Source organism: Empidonax traillii, unplaced genomic scaffold, assembly GCF_003031625.1.
Source record: "Empidonax traillii isolate 1590-97213 ecotype Southwest subspecies unplaced genomic scaffold, ASM303162v1 scaffold1633:size116118, whole genome shotgun sequence".
In the NCBI taxonomy this organism is placed as follows: Eukaryota; Metazoa; Chordata; class Aves; order Passeriformes; family Tyrannidae; genus Empidonax; species Empidonax traillii.
Genome location: NW_020956826.1, coordinates 2,713 through 14,176, shown reverse-complemented (window position 1 = coordinate 14,176; position 11,464 = coordinate 2,713). Strand labels below are relative to the sequence as shown.

Below are 11,464 nucleotides of genomic sequence, written 5' to 3'. Positions count from 1 at the left end.
TATTCATCTTCCATATGATGAACCAACCATCCGAACATCCACTCATCCATACACCTGCCCATCCATCCATCTGCCCATTCACATATCTATCTGTCCATCCATCCATCTGCCCATCCATTCACCCACAGGAACATCCCTCCCATCCATCCATCCATCCATCCATCCATCCATCCATCCATCCATCCATCCATCCATCCATCCATCCATCCCTCCATCCCTCCCTGACCTCATAGGCTCTCCAGCACATTCCCTGCCATGGCAGGACCCCCGGACACCCAGCCCAGGGATCAGGACCCTGCGGGCTGAGCACCCCCCACCCTCAGCTGCCCCCTGGCCACAGGTGGTCCTGGCACCATCACTGTCACCCCCCAGCAGGACTGGCAGGACACCACAGTGGTGGCCATCCCGCTCCAGCACAGGACTGTGCAACACCCAACGGGGACAAAAATAGTGCCAGTGACCGCATGGGCCGGCGGCAATTTCTTCATCTCCCGGGCACACGTCAGCAGCGTCCCATGACTCGGAGAAGGGAGCGAGACAGGAAAGAGAGAGGGGGCAGGAAGCTGGTGGCTGGAAGTGTGTGGGGCTGACGCGGGCAGGACGTGTCAGGGCCCGGGCAGGGTCCTGCTCAGAACGTGGGAGAGCAGGGAACAGATTTTGGGCACAGGACGGGAGCAGAGCAGGGGGAAGAGGTTTCCCCCACACTCGTGCTGGGTCTTGCTTCATGAGCAGGCACACCCTGGGCTGGGGGGGGGGCACCCACATGGCTGCAGCACCTCTGGGGAGGGCACTGCCCCAACCCTGGGCACCCCACTTTGCCACGGGGTGCTGCGCTGCCAGCAAGGCAAGAGGATGTGGGGACACAGCGATGGCGGGATGGGGACACCCCCGGGCCTGGGGTCAAGTTCATGCCTCAGTTTCCCCCAGTTTGACCCAGTCTGGGGCAGGAATGGGGGGTGGGCCTCATGCCTCAGTCTCCCCTGCAGCCTCCATCCCATTTTTTTCCCCAAAATACGTGGTCATGGAGCTGGTCACGTCCCCGTCACCTCACCATGGGGCACAGGGAGGGCCATGTCCCCCTGTCCCCTCCCAGCCCCTGCCACCTCCACACAGAGCAGCTCTGGGACACCCCCCCACCTCTCCACAGAAATAAAAATAATAGAAATTTTATTGACTTATTAAAAACTATGTGAAAATACAACTTGGGAGAAGCTGGGGGGCTCACTGTCACCCCTTCATGACAGGTGACAGCCAGGGCTGGGGGTGAACCACAGCCACCCCTCTGCCACCTTGGAGATTTTTGGGGTGCCAGGGGCACTCCCAGAGCTGTGATGCCTTCACCCCTTCACGGGGCTGGTCCAGAGGCACCCATCCACTTGGGACAGGCGGGGCATGGGGACATGTCCTCACAGCCCCAGGCTGTCCCCTACAGCACTGCGGTGGCACATCACTGCCCTCTTGTGTCCCCTCCACCAGCAGGTCCCCGGGGACACCCGCTCTCCCCCTGAGCCCCCCCACCCCGCACAGGCAGGGTTGGAGCCAGAGGATGGCACGTGGGGACTGACCCCACCCCTGCAGGACACTGTCCCACTGCCACAAGTCCATAAGGTCCCCAAAGCCACCACCTCCCCAGCACGCAGGGAGTGACGCTGCACCTGACTCTGCCCTGCACCAGGGGAGCCTTAACATTGAAAAATAATGAATGTGGGGGAGGCAGGGGGTGGGGAGGAGGGAGGACCCCACTGTGCCACCGCACTGGGCCACCCGGCCTGGGCACAGCCGTTATCTGCCGCCGTCCTGCCGCTGCTGCAGCAGCTGGATGACCTCGGCGATGCCCTCCTCGGGGACCTGCCGGGGGACACAGGAGGTGTCAGCCCCAGGGCACACCCTGAGGCTGAGGGGGGTCCCCAGGGAGGGGCAGGGGCTCACCAGGGCGTGGTCGAAGTTGAAGGTGCTGATGTAATAGGCCGAGATGTCGGCGGCTGCCAACGGCTCCGCGATCTGCGCCACGATGCCACACTCATCTGGGGGGGCAAAGGGGGTCCCAGGTCACTGCCATGGGGACATACAGGGACAGCAGTGCCCCAGGGCACCCCCTGGGTGATGGTGGCACAAGAGGGGACGTGGCCACCACGGCCACACTCACCGAAGCCAAGGGGCTGCCCCCCGATCCGCACCATCCGCCACAGCTCTCCCGTCGAGCTGGTCAGCAGGAGGTCACTGGGGAACCTGAGAAAGGAGGGGCTGCGTGTCACCTCCCCATCCCTGAGCCCCCAGACCCAGGGACAGAGGGACAGACAGCCCCAGGGACAGCACCCACCGCTTCTGGGTCTCAGCATCCATCACGATGGAGATGTAGCCCTCGATGAGGGAGAAGGAGAAGAAGGTGATGGAGTCGAGGTCCTGGCTGCTGGCACCTGCCTCCCGTGGGGGGCTGCAGAGGGGGAGAGGTACAGGGAAACGGGGAGGAGGAGGGCTTGGTGGTGGCACTGGGTGTTTGAGCACCATGTTGGGATGCGGCAGGGTGAGAGGAGAGGGGACAGGAGCAGGTGCTCCCTGCAGGGTCTGCAGCTTGCAGGTGCTGGATAGGGCAGGACAGGGTGACACCAGGTTTTGGGGCATTCCCAAAAGGCCAGTGACTCTGGAGCAGTTGGGTGCCATCAGAGAGGACCCCATCGCAAAGAAAAGAGGGACCTGGCCAGAAGCATCTCCTCCCCCCAGCACCATTCCCACTGGTCTTCCAAACCCACTCCCTCCCCCTTCACAGCAGGGGTGGGTTTGTCCCCTGTGTCACCTCGGGGCTCCCACCCCCCATGGTGGCAGCAGGACCTCCCAAGCACCCACAGGGTTGCAGCCCCCGGGAGGGCAGAACCAGTTCATAAAACACACCCAGAGCCTGAGAACCCACCGGGAGCAACAGGTGGGACGTGTCACCACCCCCACGCCCCCTTCACCAGGACCCACCTGTGTGAGTAGAAGAGGACGTCGATGAGCATGGTGGCGATGGCGGGCAGCGTGTCGGGGGCCACCGTCAGGACACAGAAGCGGGTCTGGGGGCTCTGCACCGGGTGCAGGGTGGGGCTGGCGGCTGGCAGGGGAACGGCCTCGCGTCAGCCCCGGGGCAGCTCGGGGACAGTCCCACAGTGCCACCCCGTGGCCACCGCGCCCACGGGGAGTCCCTCGGGGAGCAGAGGGGTGGCCAGGGGTCCCCAAGGATGTGGGTACCACCAGTGGGAGCTGCAGCATCTCCATGGGGACTGGGTGGCCCTGGGGGTCTCCTATGGATGTGGGAACCACCAGTGGGAGCTGGAGCACCTTGGCAGGGACCAGGTAACACTGGAGACTGGGTGACTTGGGGGGTCCCACAAAGATACAAGTACTACTGGTGGGATCTGGAGCACCTCGACGGGGACCAGGAGCCCAGGTGGCCCCCAAGGATTTGGGTACCACTGGTGGGAGCTGGAACATCTCAGCAGGGACAGTATGGCCTGGTGACAGGGCGGCCCAAGGGGTTCCCCAAGGATGTGGGTACCTCCAGGGAGAGCTGGAGCATCTTGATGAGGACTAGGTGGCCCTGGGGGACAGAGTAGTCTTGGGGGTCCCCCGGATATGCAGGTGCCACTGGTGGGAGCTGGAGCACCTCAGCAGGGACTGGGTGGTCCTGGGGACAGGTGGCCTGGGAATAGGGTGGCCTTGGAGGTCCCCTAAAGATGGGGGTGGGAGGCCCAGCATCTTGGCTGGCCCAGGGACAGGGTGGCCCTGGACATCCCTCAAGGTTACAGGTAGGGGAGCATCTGGGCAGGGACCAGGTGGCCCCAGGGGACATGGGACCCAGTGTCACTCACCCGGCTTGGGCTTGAGGAAGCCGTTGCTGACGTCATCGCAGGTGACAGGGACACACTCGCCGCTCTCCTCCCTGTAGATGTCGAACTCCCCGGCCAGCGTGTGGATCACCACGGGCAGGTCCCGCTCCCGCACCTGCCCAGGGGCACAGCGTCAGGGCCTGCACTGCCCCCCTCCCCACAGGGCACAGCGGAGTCCTCAGGACAGCCAGCACCCTGGGGGGACCAGGTGGCACCGTCCCTGTCCCTCACCAGGATGAAGTCGGTCTGGTACGTGGAGAGCATCAGCACCGAGACGTGGTGCTCGGCCAGCGGCGCGATGACCGAGCGCGCGATCTTGGTGACGCCGGTGGCCTGGCAGCCGGGGGGCTCCCGCCCGTTGGAGACCACGCTGAGCACCAGCCACGTGGAATCTGCCACCTGCATGAACTCGGAGGGCGGCAGCTCTGCGAGGGACAAGGGACACTGAGGCGGGTGGCTCCGTGGGGCTCGGCACGGCTGAGTGGCATGAGTGGAGCCAGGATGGGACCAGTCCCAGGTGTGGGGACACAGACCAGCCCCATCTCCAGTCCCCTGGGGATGCCACTCCACACTGGGGCAGTCACAGGGAGGCTGAGGGGGCTCAAGGCTACAACCCCCCCAAAACTCAGGATGTGTCTCTCGTCCCCACAGCAGCACCCTGGGCTGGGTGCAAAGGGGTGTTGGGGTGTGCTGCACCCCTAAACTGGCACCACCAGGGCTCTGGAGTTGCCTAGCTCATCCCTTGACCCCCAGGAGCCCCAGGTCCAGCATTTAGCACCAGGGATGTTCAAAGAGAGTGGTATGGGGTACCAGAGGGGAAAAGGGGAGGGTAACCCTGCAGTTCTGGTGGTGTCAGCCTGGTAGGGAGGGAAGAGCCCAGGCTGGCAGGGCCAAGGACTGCTTCCCAAAACTCTGCTGGTATTGGCAGGGTAGGCAAGTGCCAGCTGCTCCCTTCCTGCCCCGAGAACCCCCTTTCTGCCTCCCACCCCCCCTTGCTCCCACCCTCCTCTCCAGGACAGGGGCACCCCAGAAATCAGCCAGGCAGCCCCTCCTTCCTGGGCACCCCTTCCCAGGAAGGGAGAGGGGCTGGGCACCCAAAGGGTCTCCAACCCACTCCCCCCACTCAGCAAAGGTGGGAAGCAGCTCCCACAGGAGACCACACAAGCCCCCAGCCCAGCTGAGCCCCCAAACTCATGTCAGCGGTGTCAGAGGGGAGGTCACCCCAGGAGGGTCCGACACCCATGGCAGGGATCCCATCTCGGGGCAGGCTCCACATCCCATTCCCAAACCGTGGCTCGAGGCAGGGCGGGAGCGGGGCCGGATCCAGAGCCTCGGCGGGTGTTCCCAGTGCCTGTTCCTGTGCAGGAAGAGCCAGAACAGCCTCGGCTCCGGCCCAGGGCCCAGCGCTGGGGACGAGGCGGGGGGGACACGGCCACGGGAACATGGGGACCTGTCCCAGCACTCAGCACTTAATTACTTTTCAACACCACCCTGGGCGAGGCTGAGCGCGAGGGGACCCCGCTGTCCCCGTGTCACCGCCCCAGGGCTCAGTCCCGATCCCCAGGGGAAGAGGGAGCGCAGCCCTTCTCGCTGGGGGTCCCTCCAGCCCCAGAGCAGAGGGACTCTGGCAGCCCCCCAGCCGCGGGGGTGCACAGTGGGGCAGCCGGCCCGCAGGACCATTGTTCGGCACTTCCCGCCCTCCCCTCGGGATTGAGGAGTATTTGTCCGCAGGCCCCGAAATAAAACAATACGTGGGGAACAGCTCTGGCTCTGGGAGTGGGGAGAGCCCGGGCCACGGTCCCGTCCCAGAGCAGAGGGAGCTGGGAGCGGGACTCGGCCGGGAGCGCCCGCGGCCGGAGCACTGACCCTTCCTCCTTGGGGCACAGCCAAGGGACACTGCGGCCGGTTCCTGCGGCCCCGGCAGGAAGGTTTGGGCGTGGGAAGCTGGGCCGGGATCCGGACCCTCCAGCCCAGCCTGTTGGGCCGGTACCCCCGGCAGGGCGGGCGGTGAAGGTGATGCACGGCTGGGTCACCAGCGGTGGGGACGTCACCAAATGGCACCTCCTGGGGAGGGGGACTGGCTCGGAAGGGATCAAACCTCCCCTGGACACCTCAAAGTCCGGTCCCTGCTGCCTGGTTGGGCAAGGATTTGCCCCGCTCTGCTGAAGCACCAGTTGGTCCTCACCGAGCAGCGGCCAGGGAGTGATGGCAGGAGGGCTGGCAGAGCCTGGAGCGCTGCCTGTAGGCAACCCAGGTGGTCCCTGCCCCTACCTGGAACACCTGGGCTTTGGGCTGGCCCCGGGCTCTCCGCAGACCATCCCCACCGTGTCACAGCCTGGTCCCACGAACTGGTGGGGACGCGGCCGTGCCCGGGAGGGGCTGTCGGGGCGAGGGCAGCCACGCCGGGAGAGCCCCGGCCGGGCAAGCCGGTACATCCCCGGCGCAGGCGCCGAGGGAACGGGACGGGCACGTCCCGAGGGAGCCGAGCTGCAAGCCGAGACTCGCTCCCCGCGGCCCAGGCGAGGAGCGGGGCTGAGACCGTGCCCAGCTCGTGCCCGCAGTGCCAGCCCATCCTGCGAGGGACGCCGAGCCCACCGCACGGTACCTTTGAAGCCCTCCTCGTCCAGCATGACGGTGTAGTCCTCGGGGGTCTCCGTCAGGCTGAAGAACTTGCATCTGAAGAAGAAGAAATCGGTGCCGGTGATCCCAAAACCACCGCCGCCGCCTCCCGAGGCCGGGCATCGGGGGAGGGGTGAGGAGGGAGGAAGGCCGGTACCGGCAGCGCTGGGGCAGGAAGAGCAGCTTGAGCAGGGGGTGTGTGTAGAGCCAGAGCCCACGGCGGGCCAGGCTCAGCACCCGCACTCGGTGCTCCAGGATGTGCAGGTCCATGGCGGCCGCGCCGCACCGGGATCCGCCGCCGACGCCGCTATAAGGGCGGGCACGGGACCGCCTCGGGACCGCCCCGCTCCGCCCGGGACCGGCTTGGGACCGCCCCTCGACGCTGCAGGACCGCCCCGGGATCGCCCCACTCCTTCCCGGACCACCTCGGGGCAGCCCAGCTCCGCTCCGAGACCGCCCCGGGAGCGCCCCGCTCCGCCCGGGAGCGCCCCGTGCCGCTCCGGGATCGGCTTGGCACAGCCCAGCATCGCTCCGGACCACCTCGGGGCCGCCCAGCATCGCTCCGGGACCGCCCCGGAACCGCCCAGCACCGCTCCGGGAGTGCCTCGCCAAGCCTTGGTCCGCCTCGGGACCGCCCCGCATCGCTCCGGGAGCCGACCCGGCACCGCCCCGGGACAACCCCCCAGCACCGCCAGAGGGGCAACCACCCGGCATCCGAGCCCAGGGACCAGCCCCACATATTGCTCTGTGGTGCCCAAACCAGCCCAAATTCAGCGCCCCGAGGTGCCCAGAGCAGCTCCAAAAGAACCCCGGGGTGTCTGTACCGGGTGCAGACCCCGAGCCTCAGAGTGCCCAAACCAGACAAAATTCAGCATTCCCAGGGTGCCCAGACGAGCCCCATCCGGGAGCCCGGGGTGCCTGGAGCAGCTCAAACCCGCGGTGCCCCCGAGCTGCAGCCCTGGGAGTGCCCAAACCAGCCCCAGTACAACATCCCGCGGTGCCCGAACGAACAAGGACTCACCCACGTCTCAGAGGGCCCAACCTGATCCAACTCCCCCACTCCCAGCCCAGCCCTGTCAGGGGAGCCTGGTGCCAACTCCACTGCCAATCCCACCGTACCCCCCACCCCAGCACCCAGCCAGACCCTCCACACAACCCCAACCACCAGCCTTGAGCAAGGATTTACCCCAGGGCAGTGTGCAGGACCAGGGGGGCACCCAGCACCCCGAATCAGAGCCACCCATCTGGAAAAGGGGGCTCCGGAGGGAGGAATGGAGACTTGGGCAGAATTCCTGCCTGCAGAAAGCAGGAGCAAGAGAGAGGGCCTGGGCACCGTTTGGGATGTGGGGAGCTGAGCTCTGGAGTGTCACAGTGCAAATTAAATTAGGGGGGTCTTCTGGCTCTACTCCACTATAGTTGTGTGAGTGGGGGGAGAGCTGGGTGCCAGGAAGGGTGTGCACTCCATGGCATCCCTCGACGAACCGGGCATCCACCACCGTCACAAGCTGGGGCAGGCCTCAGCCTCCTCCCATCCCACTTCAAACGGGCAGCCCCAGGGCTGGGCGGGGTAGCAGGGCTGGGTCACCCTCTGTGGTGACACAGCGGTGACAGAACGTGATGGCAGCAGGGCCCCCTCCCAGGACCCTCTCCAGGACCTGATTCCCGGGGCTGGAGCATCCTGCTCCAGGGCACGGTGCCCGCAGGGCTGGAGCACCCAGGGGAGATGAGTTCAGGGAAGGGTCAGCTCCAGGGGAAATGGGGTGCAGGCCAGGGTGCCCCCCAAAAGCAGGGGACCCAGGGGAGGGGGGCTCCAGGGCAGGGTGTCCCTCAGGACCAGAGCACTCAGGGGAAACGGGGTGCAGGTCATGGTGCTCCCCAGGGCCGGAGAACCATGGGGAGGTGGGCTCCAGGGCAGGGTGCTCCCCACCCCAGGGCTGGAGCACCCAGAGGAGATGAATCCAGGCCAGGGTGCGCTCCCAAAGCTCGTACTGGCATAGAAGGAAGTGGGAGGTGACACTCCTGTCCCCAACCCTTGACCCCCCATCCCAGGCGGAGAGAAGGTGGGAGCCAGGACTGCGCCTTTACACACTTGCTTTATTGACCCCTTTGTACAAAACTGCTTTTCCCGCTTATGATACAAAGCCACCCCCCGGCCCTGGGGAGGGCACGGGGGGCAGAGGGGACCCCACAGCCAGGGATCACCTGGCTGCTGCTCACCCACCCCGTCACACCTGCGCTGGGGCCTGGAGGGGGTGGCAGTGGTGGGGTGAGCCCTGGCAGGGTGAACGCTCCCCCCGAGCCGTGGGGAGCCCGGGCATCGGGGTGGGGGGGCTTTAGCCCTGTGATTGGCATCAAATCCTGCTGCCTCCAGCGCATCCTGCCTCGGTCCCTGTCCTGCCTCGAAGGAATAATAAATAGGCTCAGTGAGTAGGTAAATTGGGTACTACATATAGGGCTACAGCTTGATATATCCTCACTAGATAAAGAGGGGGGGCGAGGGGTCCCCCCGGCTCCTCGCACACCCCAGTGCCCTGTGCCAGGCCTAAGTGCTTGGGAACTGGGGCTGGGGCTGCCCGATGGCACAGGGTGGGGGCTACAGGAGGGACCCGGGGGGTGATGGGTCGAGGGGCTCTGGGACGGGGAGAAGGGCCTGAGGGGCAGCTCAGCCCCCCAGTGTGGGGAGGGAGCTCGGGTGGCTCAGCCACCCCCTGCCCAGGCTCCCACCGCTCGTGGTGCCAGCACCCTGCGGGGTGGGCACCCAGCGCAGACCCATGGTGTCCCCTTTGGTCACCACACCTGGCCAAGCTCCTGTGGACACCCCACGGAGTCATACCAGCCCCCCTGTCCCATCCCTCCAGCTCAGAGCCCCCAGCGCTGCATGCCAGGGGTGTCCCGCAGCGTCCTGGTGCCCGGGTCCGTGCGCAGCCCCGCTGAGCCCGGCTGCCCGGGGTGCGGGCAGGGCCCTACAAGTACGTGTCCTCGCTCTCCCGGGAGCTCAGGCTCTCCTTGGACTGGTGATGGGGGGAGACCTGGGGGTGCAGCAGCTCCCGGGTCGTGCCGGGCGCCCCGTTGCCCTCGGCCCCGGGGCCGTTGGCAGGGCTGGCCGGGCTCTTTTCCCGGCTCTTCTCCTTGCTCTTGCGGGCCTTGGGCACGGGGGCGGGCCCGGGGGGGACGATGATGGAGGGCACGGGCTCCAGCGCCTTGCGGGGCGCGGGCTCGGCCTCGCTGATGGCCTTGGCGCCGTGCAGGCGTGGGGGGGACTTGCACTGCAGCTCCCCGTGCGTCTCCCGCCACTTCTTCAGCTGGATCAGGTGCTCCCGCTCGATCTGACGCTCCGTCACCGGCAGCTCGATGACCTGCAGGGACACTTGTGCCATCAGCATCTCCCCTGGTGGCGACAGGGCCACCAGGGCTGCGTGTGGGATCCCACCCAGTGACAGGCAACCCCTAAAGCAAAAAGCTTTTGGGGGGCTGCCCCATCTGCCCACTCAGGGACAGCCCAGTTTGGGAGTGTTGGTCACCTGGGGGCACTGGGCCTCATGACCTTCCCCAGCACCTCACCTCCTGCACCAGGAAGGCCTCCTGCATGATTTTGGGGCTGAGGGCCCTCAGCCTCTCCATGGTCTCATACTGGCCCTGGCAGGACTTGAGCTTGTCCGAGGAGCCCAGGGTGTGTTTGAGCAGCACCAGGCCCACCCGGAAGATGATCTTCACCCCTGCGGAAGGAGACGTGAGGCAGCCAGTGCCAGGCAGGACAGGGTGACTCTGCCACCATGTCCTTCAAACACCGTGGGGCACCAGATCCCAGTCTCACTAACAGGACACACAAAAGGGTTGGACTTGGGATGCACGTGTCCCCTAATCCCCAGGAAAACAGCCCCATCTCCACCCCAGGCACGTGGCTGCCTCAAACCTGCCCTGCTACAGGTCCCACGTGCCATGGGGTGATCCCAGAAGAAGAGGAGGATGGTGGGGAACTCCTACCTTCACAGAAGAACATGTCCCAGACGCGCAGGACGGAGCTCCAGGGCAGCGTGCGGGAGAAGGCGCACATGAACCACTCCGTCATGTACAGGATGGGGTCGATCTTCTGCTTGCTCAGGTGCTTGTAGGCCACGGGAGAGACCTTGTGCAGCAGTGAGAAGAGGATCTGCCCATCCAGCTGGATGGCTTCCTGCAGGAACAGGGACCAGCACCCTGGTGAGTGTCTCAGCCCTGGGATCAGCCCCCAGTGCCCGGCCCTGGGTGTCAGGGAGCAGAGCTGTGTCCCACTGAGCACCCCGTTCCTGACTGTGGGATGCCTCTGAGACCACAGCACAACACAGAGACTGGGAATACCCAGCAGCTTCCCAGATCTTCTTTTTCTCCGGGATGAGAAGCTGAGTGAGCATTTGGCCTGGAGACATAGAATCATGGAATGGGTTGGGAGGGACCTGAAAGCTCATCTCATGCCACCCCCTGCCATGGGCAGGGACACCTTTCACCAGACCAGGTTGCTCCAAGCCCATCTAACCTGGCCTTGAACACTTCCAGAGATCCAGGGGCAGCCACAGCTTCTCTGGGAAACCTGGGCCAGGGTCTCACCACCCTCACAGTCAGGAATTCCTTCCCAATAGCCCATCTATCCCTGCCCTCTGGCAGTGGGAAGCCATTCCCTGTGTCCTGTCCCTCCATGCCTTGTCCCCAGTCCCTCTCCAGCTCTCCTGGAGCCCCTTTAGGCCCTGCCAGGGGCTCTCAGCTCTCCCTGGAGCCTTCTCTTCTCCAGGTGAACCCCCCCAGCTGTCCCAGCCTGGCTCCAGAGCAGAGGGGCTCCAGCCCTGGCAGCATCTCCGTGGCCTCCTCTGGACTCTCTCCAGCAGCTCCACGTCCTCCCTGTGCTGTTCCCAGGGCTGGGGCAGCTCTGCAGGGGGGTCTCAGCTGAGGGGGCAGAGGGGCAGAATCCCCCCTGCCCTGCTGCCCACACTGGGGGATCAGCCCAGCAC

The 11,464-nt window shown here is 65.6% G+C and overlaps 2 protein-coding genes across 2 annotated transcripts in view; both read right to left on the bottom strand.

Moving 5' to 3' along the window:
• Positions 1 to 1,150: 1,150 nt before the first annotated feature.
• CASTOR1 (cytosolic arginine sensor for mTORC1 subunit 1) lies at positions 1,151 to 6,799 on the bottom strand. The gene is made up of 9 exons (XM_027908154.1): positions 6,640 to 6,799; positions 6,469 to 6,539; positions 4,095 to 4,288; positions 3,846 to 3,978; positions 2,965 to 3,088; positions 2,321 to 2,434; positions 2,147 to 2,229; positions 1,930 to 2,024; positions 1,151 to 1,848 (listed from the first exon to the last, which is right to left on the bottom strand). Exons 1-9 carry the CDS (start codon positions 6,750 to 6,752, stop codon positions 1,783 to 1,785), a joined length of 993 nt encoding a protein of 330 aa, XP_027763955.1. The 5' UTR covers positions 6,753 to 6,799; the 3' UTR covers positions 1,151 to 1,782.
• A 1,757-nt stretch (positions 6,800 to 8,556) lies between these two features.
• Positions 8,557 to 11,464, bottom strand: part of LOC114070636 (TBC1 domain family member 10A-like) — a 4,841-nt gene continuing 1,933 nt past the window's right edge. The window contains exons 5-7 of the mRNA XM_027908162.1: positions 10,467 to 10,656; positions 10,044 to 10,198; positions 8,557 to 9,838 (exon numbers count right to left, since the gene is read on the bottom strand). Of these exons, the coding sequence (XP_027763963.1) occupies positions 9,446 to 9,838; positions 10,044 to 10,198; positions 10,467 to 10,656 (738 nt within the window). The 3' untranslated portion in view covers positions 8,557 to 9,445. The remainder of the gene's footprint in view (positions 9,839 to 10,043; positions 10,199 to 10,466; positions 10,657 to 11,464) is intronic.